A 23,763-nucleotide genomic window follows, 5' to 3' on the forward strand; every position below is an offset into this window, starting at 1 on the left:
AATCTACTTTAGTTAAAGTTGGTAATTGACCAACTTCACCTAAAATCAACTCTAGCTATGTCCAATTTTGAAAAAGAAATGTTTATACAAAGACTTGCACAAAAATAACTAAAATCAGTTTTAATTTATACCTCTCGTTATTTAACATTTGATTATTGTAGCACCTACCTAGTGGCTCCAGTCACAGGCTATGATCCCATTGTGCAACGCACTGTACAAACACAGAACAAAAAGTTGGTCCCTCCCCAAGGGACTTACAGTCTAATTCTGACATGAAACAAGATACAGACCAGGATGGATAAAGAGTTTTAAATCTGATTTAAATTAAATATAGGGGTTTTAAAGCTATTTAAAAGTAAATTTAAAACTGACAGTTATGTTAAGATCTAAATTTATTATATTAAAAGCATTCAAATAAAATAAATATTGAACAGTACATTTTTTCTGCCTTGTTTTAAAGAAAGTCAGACCACTGAACTGGTGGAAGCCACTGACTAAGCACCTGGAACCAGTTTGCCGCAATGCTAAACCAGATTTTCATTTCAGTTTATTCAACTCTCTCAGTGCAATGACTAATTCATTCAGAAGTTGAGAAACAAATTGAAAAAGCAGGAAAGTTTGTTTTCTTTTTCCAATCTATGAATAAAAACTAGGAGAGGATGGAATATATTAGTTCTAAAATCATGAAGGACATGGTGACAAAAAACAATCCCTTCAATTCCCTAACTGATAGTAGTTTATTTAGAATCATAGAATATTAGGATTGGAAGGGACCTCAAGAGATCATCTAGTCCAACCTCCTGCTCAGAACAGGACCAATCCCCAAATCCTTAAATGGCCCCCCCAAGGACTGAACTCGCAACCCTGGTCTTACTACTGATATAGTGCCACGCGAAAACATGTGCAGAAAACGCTTACAATCAGGGCATGTGTTCCCATAAATCTAGAAGAGCAAAAGAATAGCCTCTGATCAGCAATTCTCAAGACAGATCAACAGGAGGTGCATCATGTCTGTGTCAATAAATCAGTTTTTAATGCAAAACATTAATTATTTTTCCTTACATATCCAGCACACTTAAGGTAAATTATTTTTTTTAAATTAAAATATTGGGTTTGTGCATTTAATTGAACTGCCATTGAAGTAGAGCATGACAAATCACAAATAAAAATATCAACTAACTATATAATTGCTTCAATAGATTAGTACAGCTATAGCTCATCTTCCCAGTTAGCAAAAACGAGCAACCAAATCGAGTGTAAAGGCTATGTTTAGTTGCAAATCAACGTTATGATGGTACCAACCAATGAGCAACTTTCTTTAGGAAAACTAAGAAGTACAAATGCAAAACTTGATTAAAATTGATGCTTTTAAATCAATGTTCCTGTTAACTGATTTGAATGATGATTTGAATCAGCAATTTAAAATCACTGATTTAAATCAATCCACCCTGATATAGACTGACAGAGGAGCACAAGTAAACTATGAGACAATATTGTTCTGCTTCATAGGCAGTACAGGTCTGAGTGTGGATGCAGTTTGTTACTGGGCTTAACTACCATCATCGGCAAGGCAAGGGAAAGGACCCAAACAGTCATGCTCTGAATTTGGCACGGGGGGCGGGGAATCTAACCACATCCTGGATAAAAGAGGAGGAGCTAAGCCATAAAAGTAGACTGAGGCTTGGTCTACACCATAGAGTTCGGTCAATATAAGGCAGCTTACATTCCCTGCAGGAAGCCACAGGGGCCAGCCAGGCTCTCGATAGCAGGGAGCCAAGCTCCCGGCACAGAGCTCCATATGGAGCACACACACACCCCCCACTGTCCTTTTTAAGTCGGTGGGAGCTCTCCTGGTGAGGACACACACTACTGACAGAAGGAAGGCAGTCTGGGCATGAACCACCACAGTAATAAGTTGACCTAACTTACCTTGAAAGAGAACAGCTGGAAAGAGACTGTGGAGGAGACAGTCCTCTCTGATGGAGAGGAATCCTGAGCCAGGGCCTACATGGGTAAGGAAACTGGAGTCAAATACAGGAATAGCAAAAAACACTTGCAGATTGGCATTGAGCCCAGAATTGGCAAAGGACCTTTGTTTAGTCCTGAACCCCAGAAGCGAACTGAACTGTTACATAACTCTGCCACAGGGCTGAGTCAAAGAGACCCAGTGCAGGAGTCTGGGTAAGAGACCGGCTGAGAGGGATCACCATGGCCGAGAAAGCGGCCAAGCTTCCTGTAACTACTTCTGTGGCAAAAAAATTGAAAATTATGCACACAATTTTAAAATTCTGCAAATTATTTGTCAAAAACACTATATAATCATGCCAGCTTCAATTATTGTGGCAATTTATTTAAAAAATAACTTAACAAGAATGTCTGTAACAGACAAAAATTCATGTCCCCTCCCAGCCCAGCCACTCACACCCCCTTGTGCATCTCAACTCTAGGGCACCCCCTCGTGGCTGGATGCAGAATTACAGGTACTCCTGAGGGAATTCTGTGCCACTGCACAATGCAGAATTTTGCAGAAATTAGTGATGTGTTCACAGAATTTCCTTTCCCCCACCCCTCAGAAATGGACTGCAGAGCTGCTGACCTCCACTAGGGGCTGCTGGACCCAGCAGAGCCCAGCTTGCAAATAGAAGACCATGCCAGAGGGGAGGGCAAGGGAGCTGGAGGGTTCCTGGCAGCTGCAGTCCCCAGCATGCCCTGAAGGAGGTGACAGCGCACAGGAAACTCTGTGCAAGCCCAGGACCAGCATCAGGGGATCCCTGGGCTCTAGGAAGGTAGGATGTGTGAGTGTCTGTGCTGGGATGGGGGGCCAGGGGATCCCCAAGCTGGGCTCTGAGGAGGGAGGGGGGAGAGAAAAAGGAACTCAGTTTCTTAGGGTTTCTAACTCTCTGCTCCTTTTGTGTGTGCGCATCTTATTTGTTACAGACATACTTGCCAACAGGTATTTTGAAATAAAATTACCAAAATCACTGAAACTGGAGTGATTATATATAGTGTTATTATGACAAATAAGATTTGCAGAATTTTAAAACATCATGTGCATAATTTTTAATTTTTTTGGCACAGAACACCCCCAGGAATAAGATTTACACCCTGTCTATATTAGAGTAGTTACATCAATGCAAATCCCTAACATAGCTACACTACACGGATGTAAGAGCATGACTTATGGTGCTGCAATTACCTTGTTCCAGTGTAGAATCAGATTATTAACACAAGTGTAAGCCCCATTTTAAAGCTATGCAGTGCATTATAGCTATGCAGGGTTTTGCATTGATTTAACTACACTAGTGGAAATCTCTCTTATATAGGCAGGACCTAATTTGATGAAGGGATTCAAAGCAAGCAGTGCGGAACAAACTATTTCCTTGAGACTGACTACATTGCTTCTGCAGACTCCCAGCCCCAAACTAACTGAGTAAGCAGGAAGGGAACACAGGGGCTCCTTCACAGCAATGCACAGGCCTATTAGGCCACCCACCAGCTCACAAGTGGAAGTTAAAAAAATATTTGTAAAACATTCGATTACTATAAACAAACATCAGAGGTTCTCTCAGTCATCTTTAGCTGTATAAGTACAATAAATTTGCTTCAAACCTTCTGAACTGTTGTACCTTTTTAGTAATACTGTTGTATAAATATACATCTAGTCTGATACCTTCTTCTGCCTTAGCTCCAACTTATGTCACAGCCTGGTCTACACCTAAAACTTGGGTCAACCTAAATACATTGCTCAGAATTGTGAAAAACCTCACACCCTGTGCATTGTTGTTAGGCCAACCTAACCCCACTGTAGACACAGCCGGGTTGATGGAACCATCGCAGTAGTGTCTAAGCTATAGTGGCATACCTGCAAGCTTGTTGGAGGTGGTTTAGTTATGCCAGCTGGAGAGCTCTTCCCCGCCAGCAATGGCTAGGCAGGAGCTGTGTAGCTGTAAGGGTCATAGTGTAGAGACCTAGGGTATGGCTACACTTGACATTTCAAAGCGCTGCCGCGGCAGCGCTTTGAAGTGTGAGTGTGGTCGGAGCGCCAGCGCTGCACGTAAACCACATCCCTTACGGGTGTAGCTTGCAGCGCTGGGAGCCGTGCTCCCAGCGCTGCGGCACTGATTACACTGGCGCTTTACAGCGCTGTATCTTGCAGCGCTCAGGGAGGTGTTTTTTCACACCCCTGAGCACGAAAGTTGCAGTGCTGTAAAGCGCCAGTGTAGCCATGGCCCTAGCCTTACAAGCAGAAAAAAAGTTGCCTCTGTAACCTATGCCTAGTGCTAGTTTGGAAAGTACTGCATTACAAAGTTACGGTCAGAATGAATGAAGTGATCTTTTTCAGGATCTTAAATATGAAAATAAATTACAAAGCCTCTAGCAATTAAATTCCTTGCCACAAGTTTAAAAAAATTATGATGTATGCAAAGCTTCTACTGGCCCAATCAGCTACATTTCATATTCCCACTTAAATGTAACTAGATTTAATTGTAGCTTATATTTAAAATCTCATTTCTATTTTGCTTTTAACATCGTATCTACATAACTGAAGTTTGTTTAAATGTACTTTTGTTCCTACAAAATTCAGTTTAAATGTTAGTCTCTAATAACTAAGAGGGTGATGCAACTTTAAACTTCTCAGAAGAAGAACTGCTTAGACTAGAAGTTCCTGATAAATCACAAATAGCTCGGAGTAAGCTCTTTCTCTGAAAAAATACTAGTGACCAAAAATTAGAAGAAAGTAACGGGATTTATGCAATGTCAGGTTTTTCACATCTGTATATTTTGATTAAATTCCATGCTCTTTTATTCATATTATGCAATACTAACTGTAAATAGGGGAAATGAAAAACTTCTTTGCAAAAGTTTATAAAGCAAGCAAAAGATTAGTGAAAGAATGCTACTGCCACGTCTCACCCCCCTCCCCCACTCACGTAATGGACATTTCATCTCTCCAAATTTCTTTCCAATAGGAAAAAAACAAAACACCTCTTCAAAATAAACTATAAAGTCTAAATTTTGTATAGTATGTAATCCTTGCTTACAAAAATTAATTCTTGATTCTCATGTCTTTTCCAGTGACTTGCAAAGAGAGCACTCTACAGAGCTCAGCTTAAAAACATATTTCTCGAATCTGATTAGCTTTTGGGCTATTTTATTTGTGCAATAAGTTTTTCCCCCTTCTAATTTAAAGAAACCGCTTTAAACTGCCCCAATGCAATTCAGTCTGCTAAAGACTGGAAATCAGGAGTTATAAGGAAACCTCATTTGTGTAACCTCAGGATACAGTATTCTTGTTTAAACAAGTCTATCTAACATGCACTCTGGTGCCATGACAATGGGCACAGGCTAAGAGACGGATAATCCATTGCATAACTGCACTTGACTAGGGAAGAAATCTGATCCCACTTCAGAAGTAGCAAACACGTGCTTAACCCGATCGATACGCAGAATAATCTGCTGCAAATATGCTTCCTTCACGGAAAGAAGATTCGGGATCAGCGGGAGGACGGAGCTCCTGGAGTGGGTGGATGACTTCATCTGCCTGGAAACCCCCTTCCAGCTGGGCCCGAGGGAGGCTGCAGGCGCGGCTCACGGCCCAGAAAAGACCCTCGGAGCAGCTCCGGACCGCACAGGTTCTCGAGAGACCCGCGAGCTCTCGCCGCTTTTAACACCCCACCCCCGCTACTCCCGGCGGGTCCGGCCCGCGGGTGGAGCAGGCTGGAGGGATAAGCAGCCCCGGCCCCAAGGGAAGAGACTCCCCAGAAAGGCCACCTCGGCGCGGTCAGGCCGCCCGCGGCTCCTCTCACACCCCGGGGGCGGGGCGGGGCAGCAGGTCGGAGGGCGCCTCACCTGAGGGAAGGAGGCTGCTGGCGGCAGCGGCGGCTGGGCCCCGCTCTCCCTGCGCCGAGCCGAGCGTGCACACGCTAGGACCTGCTGTGTGGCGCAGCCAAGAGCCGCTGGCCCTCTTCGGAATCTTTATATCGGCCGGGGCGCGCGACGCTCCGCCCGCGGATGGTGAGGCGGCAGCGGCCCCAGCTGCTGGCCACGCTGCGTCTACGTGAGCTCGAGCACAGCAGCAGCGGCGCCCTGCGCAAGCGCAGCAGGCCGCGGGACAGTCACCCGGCAAACTATGTGGGCGTGGCTTCTTCGGGGGTGTGGCGTCTTCGGGGTGTGGCTACGTGCGCAAACAGCGTGGTCCCCCGGGGTACCGTGCCCGCTCTGCCCCTACCCCGACGGCGCCCTCTCCGCTAGCCCCCGTCGTAGCGCCCCTCGGCCTGGCTCCTCTATCCGTGCTACGGCCAAATCCCTTTCGCGTTTCTGCTCAGCCCAGGTACCTGTAATCAACCCTCAACCATAAGTCCGCAACCAGCAGCCCCACAAGAGAAAAATTAAGATTTACCACGGGGACAGGATGAAGAGAAACTGAGGCAGGCTCCCCCTACAAAGTAGACAGAGGCACCCAGTGCTTTCAGTTGTTGGGGCTCAAGCAGGTTTTTTTACCTTCATAATTGACAGAGCAAGCCCTGATGTGCTGGCACACATCTGTGGGGGAAGGCTTCACCACTAGAAGTTCCCTAGAAATGGGGGGGGGCGCACTGCTGCCCGTAGCGAAGCTCCTCCCCCCTCTGCCTCTTCCGTTGAAGCCCCTCACCACTCACTACCCTCCCCCCCACTTCTAGGAATCATTGTTTCTGGCACTCCAAAGGCAGAAAACAAACCTGCCTACACAAGGAGGTGATCTGCACAGCATCCAAGGCATTTGTCCTCCCATGGCTAGTCCTTTTGGAGGAGGCCTCCCACAGCCTCTTATACACACCACCTATGGTACTGGGGCTATGAACTGCAAGCCTGGAGACACCCGGGCTCAGCCCTGGCACAAATTAAGCAAGGGGGATGTACATACCTACCATGGAAAGATGTGCTCTGGCTTACATCACCAAAAAGATGTAATTGGTCCTGCTTTGAGCAGGGGGTTGGACTAGATGATCTTCTGAGGTCCCTTCCAACCCTAATAATCTATGATTCTATGAAAGCACCTTATATCCAACATGTTGAGTTTAGGGCAGGGCTCAGCAACCTTTCAGAAGTAGTGTGCCCAGTCTTCATTTATTCACTCTAATTTAAGGTCTCATGTGCCAGTAATACCTCTTAATGTTGTTAGAAGGTCTCTGTCTATAAGTCTATAATATATAACTAAACTATTGTTGTATGTAAAGTAAATAAGGTTCTTAAAATGTTTAAGAAGCTTCATTTAAAATTAAAATGCAGAGCCTCCTGGACTGGTGGCCAGGACCCAGGTAGTGTGTGTGCCACTGAAAATCAGCTTGAATGCCACCTTTGGCACGCGTGCCATAGGTTGCCTAACCGTGGTTTAGGGTAACATTAACTATGGGCTTTATAGAGGACCACGTTGCATGACTATTCGTGCAACCCTCGCTCAGTTCTCACAGTCCTGTCCCCCATGCATGCCTCTTTCCCAGCACCAATGAGATCACTGCAAATAGAATGGGATAGAGCTCACATGGTAATTTAATTTTTTGGCAGGATAAAAGTGAAAAATTTGGTATTTGACAATCAGAAAACCCCCAAAAATGCTTTGACAAAAACCAGACTTTAGATAAAGATAGAAACTAACAAAAAATGTAGTAAAAAACATTTTTCATTTTAAAAACAAGTTCTGAGACACTATTGGCAACCACTTGTTGGAAGCATTCACTGGGAGTAATTAAATCTTTGGTAGAGGCAGAGTCCTGACAAATACATTGGAGGCAATAGTCCCAGAGCCTTATAAATATATAGGGATGGGAGGCAGGCAATATACCACAAAGGCAGCAAATAAATGGTTATCAACTTAGCATAACTAACTGCAACAGTGCAAGCCTGAGAAAAAAACTGGAGTACCATTGCTAGATACTAGTATGAGCTATTTGTTTCAGGTATCTTCAGATAGCCACACAGAGGGCCGGCTTTAGGAAGTGCGGGGCCCAATTCGAACAGTTTTGACAGGGCCCTGGCAGAGATGACTTACAAACAAAAAAAAAATGTAAAAAACACGTGGGGCTTGTACTCACCGGGCGGTGCTCTGAGTCTTCGGCCGCACTTTGGCGGCAGGTCCTTCACTCGCTCCAGGTCTTCGGCAGCACTGATGGACCCGCCACCAAAGTGCCGCTGAAGACCTAGAGCAAGCGAAGGATCCGCCGCCGAAGACCCAGAGTGAGCGAAGGACCCACTGCTGAAGTGCCACTGAAGACACAGAGTGCCGCCAGGTGAGTAAAAAGGGGCCTCTAGCCAGGGAAGGAATTCTGACTGGGCATGGGGCCCGATTCGGGGGGAATTGGTGGAATAGACCTAAAGCCGGCCCTGGCCACACAAGAACAAACTAGGAGACACAATAGCTTTGAGTCCAGAGTTCTCCCTTCAGAGGTCCACATACTGTAGTCCGGTGTCTTTCATAATGGCGGTAGTTAGCCACAAGCAACTATAGATAATGCCACAATGTTTCCCTCATATCAGGTATCCTTTATCAGGATGTATAGGTCATCGCTCCTACCTTGCTGATTGCTAATGCCCCAAAGGAGTAGTGAAGTTCTTGGAGATGTTAACAGTTGAATATTGAATACAAGTAGTGAAGTTATTTTACTTGTGTATTTGGCAGTGGTGCAACTGCTACTGGAATACTTTGTCCAGCTCTAGACAATTCAGGAAGGGTGTTGGTAAATTGGAGAGGATTCAGAGAAGAGAGACGAGAATGATTAAAGGATTAGAAGACATCTTGTTCCCAAGAGGACACAGACATTGAACAACCAAGTCAAAATAAAGACTGGCAATAAAATGTAGGAGATAAATCACTCAAAAATAGAATAGTAAAGTCAAGAAAAAGTTTCATAAGGAGATGGACATCCAAAAGGCTGTTTCATTGCTTTCCCTCATCTTTCTCAGATTTAAGAAACAAAGCAGAGTGTCATCTTTGCTTATGAAATACTCTGAACCACTCATAGGGGTATTTAAATACCAGAATATGAGGAATGAAATCTAGGATTACAAATGATTGGGGAGGGGGAGAGAGAGTGGTGTAACCAAGTGCTAAAATAAAGATGTAAATAAGAGGAAGAGTAGAAGAAATATGGCTTAGTACAACTCCCCACAGGATGTTGGTCCTATTAAAAATAAAACAGTACTCTAGTTTTGTATGGAGTGGATGTTGAGGTTCCCCCTAGAGGAACTTCATACCAGAAGAGTGGACAGGTTAGCCAGATCCATCTGGGACTTGGGTAAATCTCCACATTGTGAAGGGGGAAGGAATTTAGTGATTTTTTGGTTTTTAGTATATTTGAGGTTTGAGGGATTCAGGGGGAAAATAAAGGGGAAGGGACTGGGGAAACTAAAAAATAATTGTGTTCTAGACCCAAAGTTAAAGGAGTCAGAAAGCAGTATAATCAAGTATAGAAAATCAGGCACTGACAATCTCTGTAATGAATTAACTTGATGTGGGACTCCAGGAGATTTCAGTCCAGAAGACATATTACTCCTTTTCAATACCCCACAAAATATATACAATAGTTGATACAATTTTAATCTCTAGAATTTAGCTTAAAACAGCCTTGCTGTGCTGATTTTCTATCTCCTTGTCAGATCCTGCACCAGTTTTACTTATAACTGGTAAGACACCTAGAACAAGAAGAAAATTAATCACCACACTTCTGTATGACCAGAAAAGAGTTTAAGATGGAGAAAATTATGCAATTGTTTAAGGAAAACAATGCTGACCAGATTTTAAAAGGACTTCATGGGATGCCTTCAAAGCCGTGATTAGGGACAGTTTAACAAAGACTAAATTAGAAAAAGAAAAAGCAAACATTGCTCAGTGAGGCTGAAAAAAAATTAAAATTGCTTTAGAAAAGTTGGTCTCAGAAAATATATAAAAAAAATTAACAGAAGCAAGTTAGACTTACAAACAGAAAAATCTCAACAGGCAATTATATTCTAAACCAGGAGTTCTTAAACTTCATTGCACCGCAAACCCCTTCTGACAACAAAAATTACTACAGGACCCCAGGAGTGAGGACCAAAACCTGAGCCTGACCAAGCCCCACCACTTGGGGGGGTGAGGACCAAAGCTGAAGCCCATGGGATTCAGCCCCAGACAGGGCCTGTAATCTTAGCCCCAGCACCAAGGGCTGATGCCTTTGGGCTTGGGACCTGGGCCCTAGCAATTTTAAGTCAGCCCTGTTGACCCCATTAAAATGGTGAACATTTTTTTTGAGTTTACTGGAAGAGGGTCATCCATCACTATCAAACCTGGTAGTATTCAAAAAAGTTCTCAACTAAGGAAAGGAGAAACCCCTTCAGTCAAAATTAAATTCAAAATTATATTAAAATAGGCAAAACAAGAGGAGAAAAGCTTAATATCATGAAAAGTTTTTTTTAATAGGACAATAAAAAGTTTACATCTTTAAATGTAAGGAAAACAAAAGTTTGGACCTAAATAGGAGATAAAGACTAACAGAAATGATCTACTGGCAAGACAGAAGGGAAAGAAGAGGAGAAAGGGATGAAGAATAGAAAATCATCAATAATATGTGATCAGTTCCAAAGTTGAAGAAAGTGATTGGTATGTCTAGCCAATAAGAACCTAAGAATGGCCATATTGGGTCAGACCAATGGTCCATCTTCTGACTGTGGCCAATGACAGGTGTTTCCCTAGGAATGAACAAAATAGGTAATCAAAGTGATCCATCCCATCATCCACTTCCAGCTGCAGGCAAACAGGTAGGAACACTCAGAGCATCCCTGATGTTGCATCCTTATCCAGCCTGGCTAATAGCCATTGATGGACCTACAGCTTTAGGGAGTTCTGTAGGCCAACTGATAATTGCTTCAAGTTGGACTCTTGCTTTAGGAAGGCACTCATTGTCCAGTGTATCAATGGCTGTCTGAGGCAGAAAAAAGGAGTAGCCAGATCCAGGTACATCTTGAATGGAGCAATTATTATTGTAGCTCTTGGTAAAGAGGTGTCCCCAAAAAAATATCATTGCTGGAACCCCTGCTTGTAAAGGCCAAATAAAGAATATGCATGGAGCTGTAACTACAGTTTCCCTTTGTGTTAGGGCCCATCCAGAGCAAGGCTGGGGCATAGTGGCCTCACTATTTTTGTGTTGTGCCCATAGGCAGCTAATCACTTGAGAAACTGTCAGTCTAGTCAGCCTTTTATATAGACACCTGTCTGTTAGGATCTGGACAAGGCTTCCCTCTCCTGCCAAAAACTAAACCTAACTTCCAATGAGCGACTGATCAAACATCTGCTTGCAGCGACTTCTGACCACAATGAGGCTGAGCCAAATTTGAACTGGTTAGCCAAAGTTTAGATTCCATATCATGCTGTGCTCTTTTTGTGCTATTCTGTAAGCCAGATACAGTGACTTTTCTTGTTATGTGTGATCAGCTTCCTCAGGAAGGGCTCTAGTTTTGTATCATTGACTGTAATACGTTTGAGATTTTTTGCAGAGAGATGGTAAACTTCAACCCCTGACCCAATTAAATTAAAATGTTCAAAATAATCTGTGTCATTACATATAAAGAAAGAACATGAGACTTCAGCAATCATTGAAATCAAGATCCTGGCCAATTCAAGCATTCCTTGCCTCATGAGAGAAGGAGGATGCTTAGGTACCCAAGAGTTAGGCAGCTTAGAAAGTATTAGAGAAAGAATCCCTGCACATGCAGTAGAAGCAGCTGATTGAGTTAGGCTGGTCCAAAGTCTGACTGCATGCAGGGCTGGCTTTAGGAAGTGTAGGACCCGATTTGAACAGTTTCCACGGGGCCCCGACAGGGATGACTAAAAAACAAACAAAAAAAAAACTACACATAGAAAACCACGTGGGGCTTGTACTCACTAGGCGGCGGTCTGAGTCTTCGGCAGCGGGTCCTTCACTTGCCTCAGGTCTTCGGTGGCACTGAAGGACCCACTGCCAAAGTGCCACTGAAGACCTGGAGTGCCGTTGGGTGAGTAAAAATTAAAAAGGTGACTCTAGCCTGGGAAGAGATTCTTGGCCACTTGCCCTCCACTCTGGGCAGCCCTGCCACTGGGCTCGATTCCGGGGAATTGGCCTCAAGACAGCCCTGATTGCATGGATATAATTGAGCAGAACTCATCTCGCTACTGTCTGTCAGCCAATCACATTGTTAGCAGTAGAAGAAAAGCTTGGTCATTTTTATGTTAAATTTTATCTATAAAGAAAATGTCTTTTTCGTCCAGATCCTGATAGACAGATGTTTATATAAAAAGTTGATTAGACTGGCAGTCTCAGTGACTAGCTGACTATGGGTACCTCTTGAAAATAGTAAGGCCACAATACCTCACCCTTGTTCTGGAAGGGCTCTTCCTAGTAGAGAAAGTGTTCTATCAAGAGGTTTCCTGAAGTTTCACTATGTTAGTTTCTAGAACAAACGTATCAAGTTAATTGCTAGATTATATATGTTTAAAGCAAATAATCACTGCAGTTATTTTATAAACGTCACTAGTTAAGTTCTGTTATTTTGTCTATATAAAGCAACATGCCAAGTTACCAGTACAACCATTAATAGAAACCAAAGGATTTGTAAGAAATAGAACCACTCTTTCTCCCCCATCTCCACTAGTACATAAAAGACTAGGGTTGGAAGAGACCTCATGACATCATCTAATCCAACCCCCTGCTCAAAACAAGACCAACCCCAACTAAGTCATCTCAGACAGGGCTTTGTCAAGCGAGGTCTTAAACTCTACAGATGGAGATTCCACCACCTCCCTAGGTAACCCATTCCAGTGCTTCACCACCCTCCTAGCTGAAATAGTATTTCCTAATAGCCAACCTAGACCTCCCCCACTGCAACTTGAAACCATTGCTGCTTGTTCTGTCATCTGTCACCACTGAGAATAGCTTTGCTCCATCTTCTTTGGAACTCCACTTCAAGTAGTTGAAGGCTGCTATCAAATCCCCTCTCACTCTTCTCTTCTGCAGACTAAACAAGCCCAGTTCCCTCAGCCTCTCCTTTTAAGTCATGTGCCCCAACCCCCTAATCATTTTCATTGCCCTCCACTGGATTCACTACAATTTGTCCACATCCTTTCTGTAGTGCAAGGCCCAAAACTGGACACAACACTCCAGATGTTACCTCACCAGTGCTGAATAGAGCCGAATAATTAGTTCCCCCAATAGATACTGCACAAACAATTGCTTCCTCAATTATATCCAGATAGTCTAGGGGTAGGTGATCAATGATTTCTTTGGCTTGCCAGTCTGTGATGAATCATTCATACATATAAGCATTTTTCACAACTTAATGTTGGAAGGCTTTTGAAACATATGATCTTATCCTAACAGCAACAGCCACATGAGAAAACTAATCATATCCTTGATTATCACAAATACCACAATGTTTCACACAACATTGCCATTAAACAAGAGACTGCATAGAGTTCTCAGATATTTCCTACCCCAGTATTTTCATCATATTGAGTCACCCAGTGAAGCAGCCTAATATGCAAATGTCCCCTCCTCCACAATGCCATCAACAGCGTCCTCTTAACAGCAGGGCCTATACTGCTTTTATAATTCATCAGTAATCAACAGCCAACTAGTCACCTACAGAAAGTAATGTGTCTCAGATATATTTTAAACAAACATTCTCTTTCCTCTCTGTTAAATCAATTTTAGAAGAAACAGACCCAAAAAGCTTGTTCTCTTTCTTTCAGTAGTTCAACTGAATGAGACTAATCACAGGATAAAGAAAAGCATGTGTCCAGATATTTTGGCTCAGACTCAGTAATCAGGTCCTGTGCTACAAAGGTCCTTAGGCACCTAAACCTAAGATTTAGGCACCACTTCAATCCACAGAACTCTCACCAAACACTGTTGGCATCTAAACTTGCTCATTGTCCACATTTTCAGGATAAAAGTTCACTCAGTGCCCCAGTTTCTGCCTCTGGGCAGATGCACTGTTGTGCCTTTTAGCATATGGATGCCTATCTCCCAAAACAATCCACAAACTAGGAGAAGATGAGTAGTCACTCACTTATCTCACATGCAAGGTCTGCTCTGGTAGGTGGGATAAAAGGCCATTAACTCTGGCCACTACAGAGCAAATAGAACCCACCTTATAGCACAGTGGTAGAACACTCACTTGGGAGGTGAGACCCTGGTTCAATTCCTCCTTTTCTGCCTAATGGGGAGAAAGAAGTTGAACAGGTGTTTCCCATCTCTCAGGGGAGTGCTCTAACCACAGAACACTGAAATAGTCTGGTATGGTGGCTTTCTCTTGTTGATTTTCTTCCACTGTGGATCGTCAGCAACTGACACTTGGGTGGTCAGAGCTAGAAGACAAACAGGGTTAAGCACAAGAATGACTAATAGCATAAACATCAAACAACCAGCAAGTTGCTGCTGCTGGGCTTAAGAACATGCCTGCTGGTTCCCCTCAGCCAATCAGGCAGGTTAGTCAATTGGGTGGTTCTGCTGTAGCTCACCTAGGCTCATTAGTTTTCCAGGAGACTCAGCTAGCTAGTCCCAGGGTCAGCTGCAGGTCTTTATTCCTGAGAGGATAAATAATAAGCAATTTAATCAGGGACATTGGGCCCTGGGTCTCTGGACATCCAGATAGGTACTTTAATCACCAGGTTACAGAGTCATTCTCCCTTTCTCTTGCTTAGCCCAATGATTATTTAAGTATTTATCCACAGTGAAACAGTTAGTAGTCTAGAAAAAAAGATCAAGAGAATGACCCTATAGCCTGGTGGTGAGGGCACCTACATAGGAGACCCAGTACCCCTGTCTGAATTACTCTTTCAGTATTTATCTATAAGGGATACAAAGAGGTTGAAGGAGTCCTCCAGATCAGACCATCCCATAATTCAGTAGTTAGCACATCCTCCTTATAGTTCAAATCCTTTCTCCCCATCAGTCAGGGGGACAGAATATAGGGGAACTGAATTTTGCTACATCCTAGGTGAGTGCTCAATTTATTGGACTAACAAGAACTAGCTGATGGCACCACCACCTCACTTCCTCATCCAGCTGTTTTGTGTGGGCTAAGGTAGTACCTAATTCTTTCCTGTAAGGAAGAGCATGCACAAGGGAGGGCAAGCAGGGCACCCCCCCCCCCCCCGACACACACCCAATAATAATTATGGGCCCAGAACTTCTCTAGCCCTGGGGCTGCAGAGGCAGAGAAGATTGAGCTCTTGCCCAGGGCCAGGGCAGGGAGTGAAGATTGATCTTGGGGTGGGGCCAGGGCCAGGCAGAGGGGGGGAAGATTGAGCTCTGACCAGGGTCACAGGAGAAGGGGGGGCAGCAAGCTTCTGAGCCTCCTTAAGAGGGGTCAGATTTAAATTCCTGCACATGCCTCTGCCTGTAAGAAATGACTTAGTCACTTCAGCCACCTGACTACAGGAGATGGGTTCCTATTTGTGGATTGCTAAATAGAAATAGGCACATCTCTGCAGCCATGATTTAGGCACCTATCTCTCAGAGAGGTGTGGCGTTTAGACCACATCAGTATCTTCCCATGGCTTGTGTAGGCAGCTCCCTGCCTACTGCGCTGGTTTTTATAGATTGCATTCTAAGGTGCCTACACCGTCCCATTCAATTCATAGAAGCCTAGGTGGCTAAATCAGGCTTTGTGGCTTGCAGTATTGTTTCTGTAATTTTCTAAGCCCCTAAAAGTCAGGTGCTGAGTCTGTGAGGCTGAGTGTTACAACACCTAAGTCCCTTTATGGATCCAGGCCTGAATGACTTGCATCCCAGCTACTGAGAGATCACCTGTGTTCATACACACTGCTTACAACCTGCTGGTTTGCTCTTTCTGTTAATCCCTGGAGCAGCCGCAAGGTATTCTCAGAGGAAAGTCTAAACCTCTGGAACTCACTTGCTCTGGAGGTTTGCCAAAGCTCAGATATAGCAAGCTTCAGAAATCTGTGTGAAATGTATTTGTTTAGACAAGCCTTTCCTTAGCTGATCGGATTACCACTAGCACATGGAATGAGGGGTTTAATGTAAAACATAGGTTAGGCAGGCCAGTCATCAAGTTAGAAACTGGACAGTCCTCTTTTTGGGTCGTTTGTCCCATATCAGGTATTGAGAGAAAACTGGACATGGATATGTCTGGTATTGGATTGGGGATGCCATTTTGAAGAGTGTGCCACTTTGGGGGAAGTGACCTCACATATACCATGTGTGTTAGGTCACACTGGCAGGGTGGGTCATGCTGACAGGGCAAGCCTAGGTCAGTCCCTAAAGTACTGGAATGTCTGGTATTCTGGGAATGTATGAGTGGCTGCCCTACTGTAGGTGCAGCCCTTCAGCTGGTATAAGTTGTCGTAGTGCCATCATTGCAGCTATCTATAACAGTTTATACCAGCTGAGATCTGCCCCATAACATTTACAAATAATAAAGCATCCACATGCCAAAGCTATTGCCACCATTTATCATTCTAAATGAATTATATGATGAGAATGGCTGCATGATTTTGAAAACAAGCTACCTGGCTATTGTGGTGCAGAAAATAATTTTCCAGGCTATGCAAATTTCATATCACAGTGCAGACATGGTAAAAAATATATGTATATTAACAGCAGGATGGACATTTTCCTTACAGATTATACTTCAGTCCTTTATCTTGTTAAGGAAAGATTTGTTTTCTCAATTAATCCAATTTGCCTAGTGGATTGATATGTTGAGGGTTTTCTCTGTTTCAGAAAGCACACAAGTAACAACAGTCAAGCATAATTAAATGTAACATAATTGTACATCACTCTAGTAACAAGTGTGCTGTTTTCCCTAAGTATCTCATTTGTTGTTTTTATGACCTATGCTCTCTAATTAAGTGTCTGGAATTTCTTATTATAGTATCTTACTTACTGACAAATTAAATAAGTGTCTGTCAATATTATTTGTAAATCACATTTATTGTTATACAGTTATAAAGACATTCTTCATACTTAATGGAGATCTCAACCCAGAACTGATGTCTACTGGAGAAGAATCCCTTTGCTGGTTCAATTATAAATGCATGAAAAAGATTCTCTTTAATTATATTGACATCTTACTTGACATACTTCACTTTCTAATCATAGTTGTGCGCTTGCAATTTCAAACATAGATGTGAGTGCTTTGAAACTATACAGACCTATTAATGTCCTTGTCCCCTCCCCGCACAGAGACAAGGGGCATGAGGTAATATCTTTTGTTGGATCAATTTCTGTTGGTAAGAGAGACACGTTTTCCAGCTTCTACAGAGCTCTTCTTCAGGTCTGGGAAATGTACTGACAGGGTATGTCTACATCTACAATTTTGCAGCGCTGGTTGTTACAGCTGTATAGGGCCAGCGCTGCAGAGTGGCCACACTTACAGCAACCAGCGCTGCAAGTGGTGTTAGATGTGGCCACACTGCAGTGCTGTTGGGCGGCTTCAAGGGGGGTTCGGGAAACGCGAGAGCAAACCGCGGGGAAGCAGGTCTCCTTCCCCGGTTTGCTCCAGTGTTCCCCGAACCCCCCTGCAAGCAGATCTCCTTCCCCGCGGTTTGCTCTCGTGTTCCCCAAACCCCCGTGCAAGCAGGTCTCCTTCCCCGCGGTTTGCTCTCGCGTTCCCCGAACCCCCTCCCCGCAAGCAGGTCTCCTTCCCCGCGGTTTGCTCTCGCGTTCCCCGAACCCCCCTGCAAACCGCGGGGAAGGAGACCTGCTTGCTCGGGGGTTTGGGGAACGCGAGAGCACACCGCGGGGAAGGAGACCTGCTTGCACGGGGGTTTGGGGAACGCGAGAGCACACCGCGGGGAAGGAGACCTGCTTGCACGGGGGTTTGGGGAACGCGAGAGCAAACCGCGGGGAAGGAGACCTGCTTGCACGGGGGTTTGGGGAACGCGAGAGCACACCGCGGGGAAGGAGACCTGCTTGCACGGGGGTTCGGGGAACGCGAGAGCAAACCGCGGGGAAGGAGACCTGCTTGCACGGGGGTTCGGGGAACGCGAGAGCAAACCGCGGGGAAGGAGACCTGCTTGCACGGGGGTTTGGGGAACGCGAGAGCACACCGCGGGGAAGGAGACCTGCTTGCACGGGGGTTCGGGGAACGCGAGAGCAAACCGCGGGGAAGAAGACCTGCTTCCCTGTGGTTTGCTCTCGCGTTCCCCGAACCCCCCTGCAAACCGCGGGGAAGGAGACCCGCTTGGGGGGGGGATTCGGAGAACACCGGAGCAAACCGCGGGGAAGGAGACCTGCTTGATTACCAGAGAGGCTTCCTCAGGTATGCTGGGATACCTGCTTATTCCACGGAGGTCAAGAAAAACGCTGGTAAGTGTCTACACTTGATTACCAGCACTGGATCACCAGCGCTGGATCCTCTACACCCGAGACAAAACGGGAGTACGGCCAGCGCTGCAAACAGGGAGTTGCAGCGCTGGTGATGCCCTGCAGATGTGTACACCTCCTAGTTGCAGCGCTGTAACCCCCTCACCAGCGCTGCAACTTTGTGATGTAGACAAGCCCTTTACAGCTAAATACAAGGTGGAACAGATTGTTTAGCAGAGGTAGTTAAACACATGTTTCAAGGGACCACTTCTCCTTGAACTGTCCCTTGAAATATGTAAGTACTTATCTTAAAGTAAACAATCTGTTTCATCTTGTAATTAGCTGTGACACTCTGAGTACATTTCCCAGACCTGAAATGGAGCTCTGGAGCCTCCAAAGCTTCTCTCTCTCTAGCAGAAGTTGGAGAAAAGACATTGCTTCACTCACCTTGTCTCTCTAATATCCTGGGACCAACACTGCAAGCCACATGTATATTGATATTTACATATTTGTATTTATTAAGGGCATAGGGAGGATTCAGATCCTTAACCTTACTTGTTAAAATAGTTTTCTCACATTTCAGACACAAAACCGGAGAAAACTTAAAAAATTCCTGCTGGGTTCTATAAAAATAGATGAAAACACAGCACTACCATTGCTGTTGCCTGTTACATCTTTGTTTTGGGGGAATCTAGCGTCTCTGATTTAATGACTTGTTTGTAGAAAATCAATAATTCACCGCAAGAAAGCACCACTAATGCACAGAGTTAAGAAAAATAAGAGCAAATGTACAGTGAACTGTCAAACACAGATTCCACAGTGAGAGAGGCTTCTGAAGCAGTCTTGTGGAACTACACTTCCCAGAACTCCCTGTGGGGAAAGGCATTCTGAAAAATGTAGTGCAGATTAATAGACAAGCTGCGTTTCCTTTAACATCCTGCGCGTCAGCGTGTGACTTTTACAAAGCGCTTCCTGCTGTCTGAGGTAGCATTCCTCCTGCACTGACTACAGTAAGTACCAGAAATGTGTGGACTTGAATTGATTAACACTCACCTACTCAGGGGCATATACCATAAACAGGATTGCCAGGGTGGCAAATCTGAATATGCATGAGCCCTGAGAGCGCCTGAATTCATTATTGCTAAATACAAACCATGCGTCTTGTGGCTTCAAGGAATTAAGGAGTTAGTCTTCTCATCTCCCGATTTTGCATTTTATTATGGTAAGAACGAGTTATTGCCCTCTGCAGTCAGATTCGGAACCCTCTCCAAGCTGCCCATTCTAGAGCAAAGTACAGAGTTGTCTATTAACTCCTACTCTGATCTGCACTTAAACTTTATGCTGTGTTTGGGATTTTCACAGACTAAGGGCTTGGCTACCCTCGAAACTTCAAAGCGCTACCGTGGGAGCGCTGCCACGGCAGCGGGTTGAAGTGTGCCTTGGCTACACTGGTGCTTTACAGCGCTGCAACTTTCTCGCTCGGGTGTGAAAAAAACACACCCCTGAGCGCTGCAAAATACAGCGCTGCAAAGCGCCAGTGTAAACAGTGCAGCACTGCAAGCTAATCCTCATGAGGAGGTGGAGTACGTGCAGTGCTGGGAGAGCTCTCTGCCAGCCCCGGCGCCATGACCACACTCGCACTTCAAAGCGCTGCCGCGGCAGCACTCCCGCAGCAGCGCTTTGAAGTTTCAAGTGTAGCCAAGCCCACATGTGGTCGCAGCGCCAGCGCTGGGAGAGAGATCTCCCAGTGCCGCACATATTCCACCTCCCCGTGGCACTTTACAGTGCTGTATCTTGCAGCGCTCAGGGGGGTGTTTTTTCACACCCCAGAGCGAGAAAGTTGCAGCGCTGTAAAGCACCAGTGTAGCCAAGGCCTAGATCAGAGGTGGGCAAACAGCCCGCAGGCCACAGCCCCTCCCCTGCTGTCCCCCCTCCCCTGCAGCCTCAGCTTGCTGTGCTGCCAGTGCTCTGGGCGGCAGGGCTGCGAGTTCATGCCGGGCAGTGTGGTTGCGAGAGCCACGGGTGGTCTAGCCCTGGTGCTCTAGACTGCCCAGTAGCGTGGCTGGCTCTGGCTGGGCGGCACGGCTGCCAGTCCTGGTACTCTGAATGGCGTGGGGAGCGTGGGGGTTGGATAAGGGGCAGAGGGTCCCTGGGGGCAGTCAGGGGACAGGGAATGGGGGGTTGGATAGGTTTGAGGGGCCTGTCAGGGTGTGGGTAGGGGTCAGGGCAGATTGGATAGGGGGTGGGGTCCAGGGGGGCGGTCAGGGGACAAGGAGCAGGGGGGTTGGATAGGTCAGGGGTTCTGAGGGGGGCAGTCAGGGGACAGGAAGTGGGAGGGGGCAGATAGGGGGCAGGGGCCAGGGTGTTTGGGGAGGCACAGCCTTCCCTACCTGGCCCTCCATACAGTTTTGGAACCCCAATGTGGCTGTCAGGCCAAAAAGTTTGCCCACCCATGGACTAGACTATCAAAATGTTCCATTTCATAGAATCCTGCAAGTAATGATACCATGTATAGAGCTCACAATGCTTCCAAATTAATTTTTTTAAAATAGGGGAGTTATTTTCCATTTAAAAAAATTTGCTAGTACTTAACAAAAGTTATTATATAAGGGCTTGAAGGAAGGGCCTTAAAAAAGATGGCCAAAATTCAACCTTGCTGTAACTCCACTGAAGTCGATGGTATCCCAGGAATGAAAATTGCCTGGTATGTTGATGAACATACATCTGATGGTGGATCAGGAGGAGACAGTGCTGCTCCACAGCATCCAAAACAGGAAAAGGAATAAAACAGAAATGCCTTGCTGGTTCCCAGGATCAATCCAAATTTTGGCCCACATCTCAGACTACAATCAGTTCATCCAGTATTACACCAGAAAAAAAATGAATCCCAGTTGATCTGGGAGTAGTAGGGATGGAGAAACAAAATCAAAGATTGGTGGTTCCTGCTAGAGCCACATAATTTTTAACCCAAAACCTCAGATCCCTTTCAAATCTGATCATTGGGACAATTAAACTCTTTGAATAATTTCATGTCATTAATCATGTACTCGGTTTTGCAATATTTTTATAAGTTCCACAGAAAGTGGACATAGTGTCAGAAACAGAGTACTCTCTCTTTCTGACACTATGACTAGTGTAATGGCTAGTGTAAAATTGCATGGGGTAGCCACAGAATCTTCTTTTCCATTGATTACATTTCTCCACCTGTAAAATGAGGCTGGGGTGCTGCAACAATTTTTATAGTGGGGTTCTGAGAGCCATTGAACCAAACTATAAACCCTGTATATAATGGAAATCACTTCAAGCCAGGGGGTACAGCAGCTCCCCTAGTTCCAGCACCTAGGAATGAGGCTAGTGGTACTTAACTTCCTTTGTAAAATGCTTTGAGAAATATGGTTAGGAAGTGCTATATAAAAGCCAAATATTAATACTTAATTAAGAATCACTGTTCATCAATTCTTCAGAAAAGACACTATAGATAACATTTCCCTCAACTCCAAAATGTTAGGAAGACAGCTACCCAGAAGGCAAAGTGAGTTATGTAATTGCGTCAGCTAAAAGTGTGGCAGGTTTCTTTGGTACAAAATCACCAACTACCTAGCGAGACTGATGCTGCTGCAACTGCTGTCTTCCTTCTAACTTGGGGAGTTCTCTTCTGCATCTGATATTTTGTCTTTAATTCTGCACTGTCATTATTGCATTCCCAACAGATTTTCTGGTTGCTGCATTAGGATGTTCAGTTTGATGAGCTGGAATAGCTTCCTTTAGAAAACAGACAACATAGTAATTAACTTTATTATCCTTAATCACAGACAAACACACATTAGGACAGCAACATTTAATCTTTGTTTACAGCAATTTCTGCAAGACTTTCTTGACCGACACAAACTCTCTCTCTCTCTTTATATATATATGTATGTGTGTGCACACACACACATACACAGCTACGTTGGAACTGTCTTTGAAAAGTGTATAAAACTGAGTTAGGATAATGAGGTTCCTGGAATGTAGACAAAGCTCAAGGCCAAACTGAACAATATTTTAGGAAGTGTGCCTTCAGTATCCTATGAATTCTGTAGAAGAGAGAGATATTTGTTTTTTACATTGGAACTTGTTCCTTTTTAAACCCATTCGTAGAGATTCATTACACTGCATGCTATGCTTTTGTTTTGGTCAGAGGCAGCTTCTCTCAGGTTCTGGTGAGAGCTATGATTTATCAAGGTGTATACAGAACTCCCTCTCTGTGGTGCAGGTTACACTCTACCTATGTTAGAAAAATGCGGTAAGTTCGTATCTTCTTTGTGTTACAGAGTGGGAAGACCAGAGCTTGGTGCTCGTGTATCCAGTGTTCCATATGTGTTGCTAAAATTCTGCCTCTGTGGCTAATCCTATAGTCCAGTGATAATACAGTGCACTGCACTATCTACACAAGAAGTGTCAAAAGGCCCAGAGCCTTCTAATAGTGCTGAAAACTGCTGAAGTCAGGTAAACTGAAGTCAATCCCTATTGTAGGAAAGCATGTTAGCAGTGAAGTTTCTCAAACATTCCTTGAACTTGATCAACAGTTCAACAACAGTTTTCAGCACCACTTCAAACGGTTTGAGGGAAACAATTTCTATCATTCATTATCAACTACGATTCATTTCCCTAGTGTAGACACAGTCCAACATGGAGTGTCTTTTTTTTCGAGAGTTGAGCTTCATCTTTACCTCTTGAATCAGCAGGGAAGGGAGAGCCTCATATTGCTCAGTGGTCCAGTCATCCAAATTAGGAGCTGTGTTGACTTGAGTAGACATATCCAGCCTTCCTTGTTTGTAAAGACAGTCAAACATCACTGAGAGCCTTCAAAAGTGAGGAAATACAATACAAATGAGGAGTAGGATCCTCAGGGCACCGAGCACCTTTGTGAGGTAGAAATACATCTGTTCTATTTCTTCACAGAAATGATTGTGTTTATAAAATAGAGGACATATGTTTGGGGTCTGGGTTATAGTGTGTTTGAAAATAATGTCCAACATTCAAGGCTGCTTGTGAGGTGTTAGTGAATGCATAATTGTTCTGCCTTCACCTATACAGTCACTACCCACCAACAACTAGCATCTTGCTCTACAAAGCGTTGGAAATATCTGGAATATGAACAGGGGTGGCCTGTCCATATAGACAAACTAGGCGGTTGCCTAGGATGCCAAGTTAAATGGGGCACCAAATTTGAGGAAAAAAAATAAAATGAAAAAGATGAAAAAAAACCAAATAAAATAATGGAGATATCATTATTTCTATTCCCGAGCATGTTTGGAGGGAATATGAATTATAATTCATTTCTCTACATTTCTGAGAATTTATTAATATGTCAAATATTTTATTTACTGCAAAAATAAATAATATTTTAGCAATTATTTTCAATTTGCGACATAGGGTCAAGATGACCCACTCCGCAATTTTGATA

The 23,763-nt window shown here is 44.4% G+C and overlaps 2 protein-coding genes across 7 annotated transcripts in view; one reads left to right on the forward strand and one right to left on the reverse strand.

Annotated features, from left to right (window-relative positions):
* P4HA1 (prolyl 4-hydroxylase subunit alpha 1) overlaps positions 1-6,077 on the reverse strand; it is a 66,679-nt gene extending 60,602 nt beyond the window's left edge. For 3 of the 4 annotated variants that reach the window (XM_050959488.1, XM_050959485.1, XM_050959487.1), the window contains exons 1-2: positions 5,851-6,077; positions 1,930-2,004 (exon numbers count right to left, since the gene is read on the reverse strand). The gene's annotated coding sequence lies outside the window, so the exon portion shown is untranslated. Of the gene's footprint in view, positions 1-1,929; positions 2,005-3,862; positions 3,969-5,850 lie in introns of all 4 variants that reach the window. The other variant, XM_050959489.1, reaches the window with a different exon arrangement.
* NUDT13 (nudix hydrolase 13) overlaps positions 5,168-23,763 on the forward strand; it is a 33,021-nt gene continuing 14,425 nt past the window's right edge. For 2 of the 3 annotated variants that reach the window (XM_050959648.1, XM_050959650.1), the window contains exons 1-2: positions 19,263-19,327; positions 22,495-22,599. In XM_050959648.1, the coding sequence (XP_050815605.1) occupies positions 22,526-22,599 (74 nt within the window). In that variant the 5' untranslated portion in view covers positions 19,263-19,327; positions 22,495-22,525. Of the gene's footprint in view, positions 5,634-19,262; positions 19,328-22,494; positions 22,600-23,763 lie in introns of those variants that run through there. The other variant, XM_050959649.1, reaches the window with a different exon arrangement.

This window comes from Gopherus flavomarginatus, chromosome 6 (assembly GCF_025201925.1).
Source record: "Gopherus flavomarginatus isolate rGopFla2 chromosome 6, rGopFla2.mat.asm, whole genome shotgun sequence".
In the NCBI taxonomy this organism is placed as follows: Eukaryota; Metazoa; Chordata; order Testudines; family Testudinidae; genus Gopherus; species Gopherus flavomarginatus.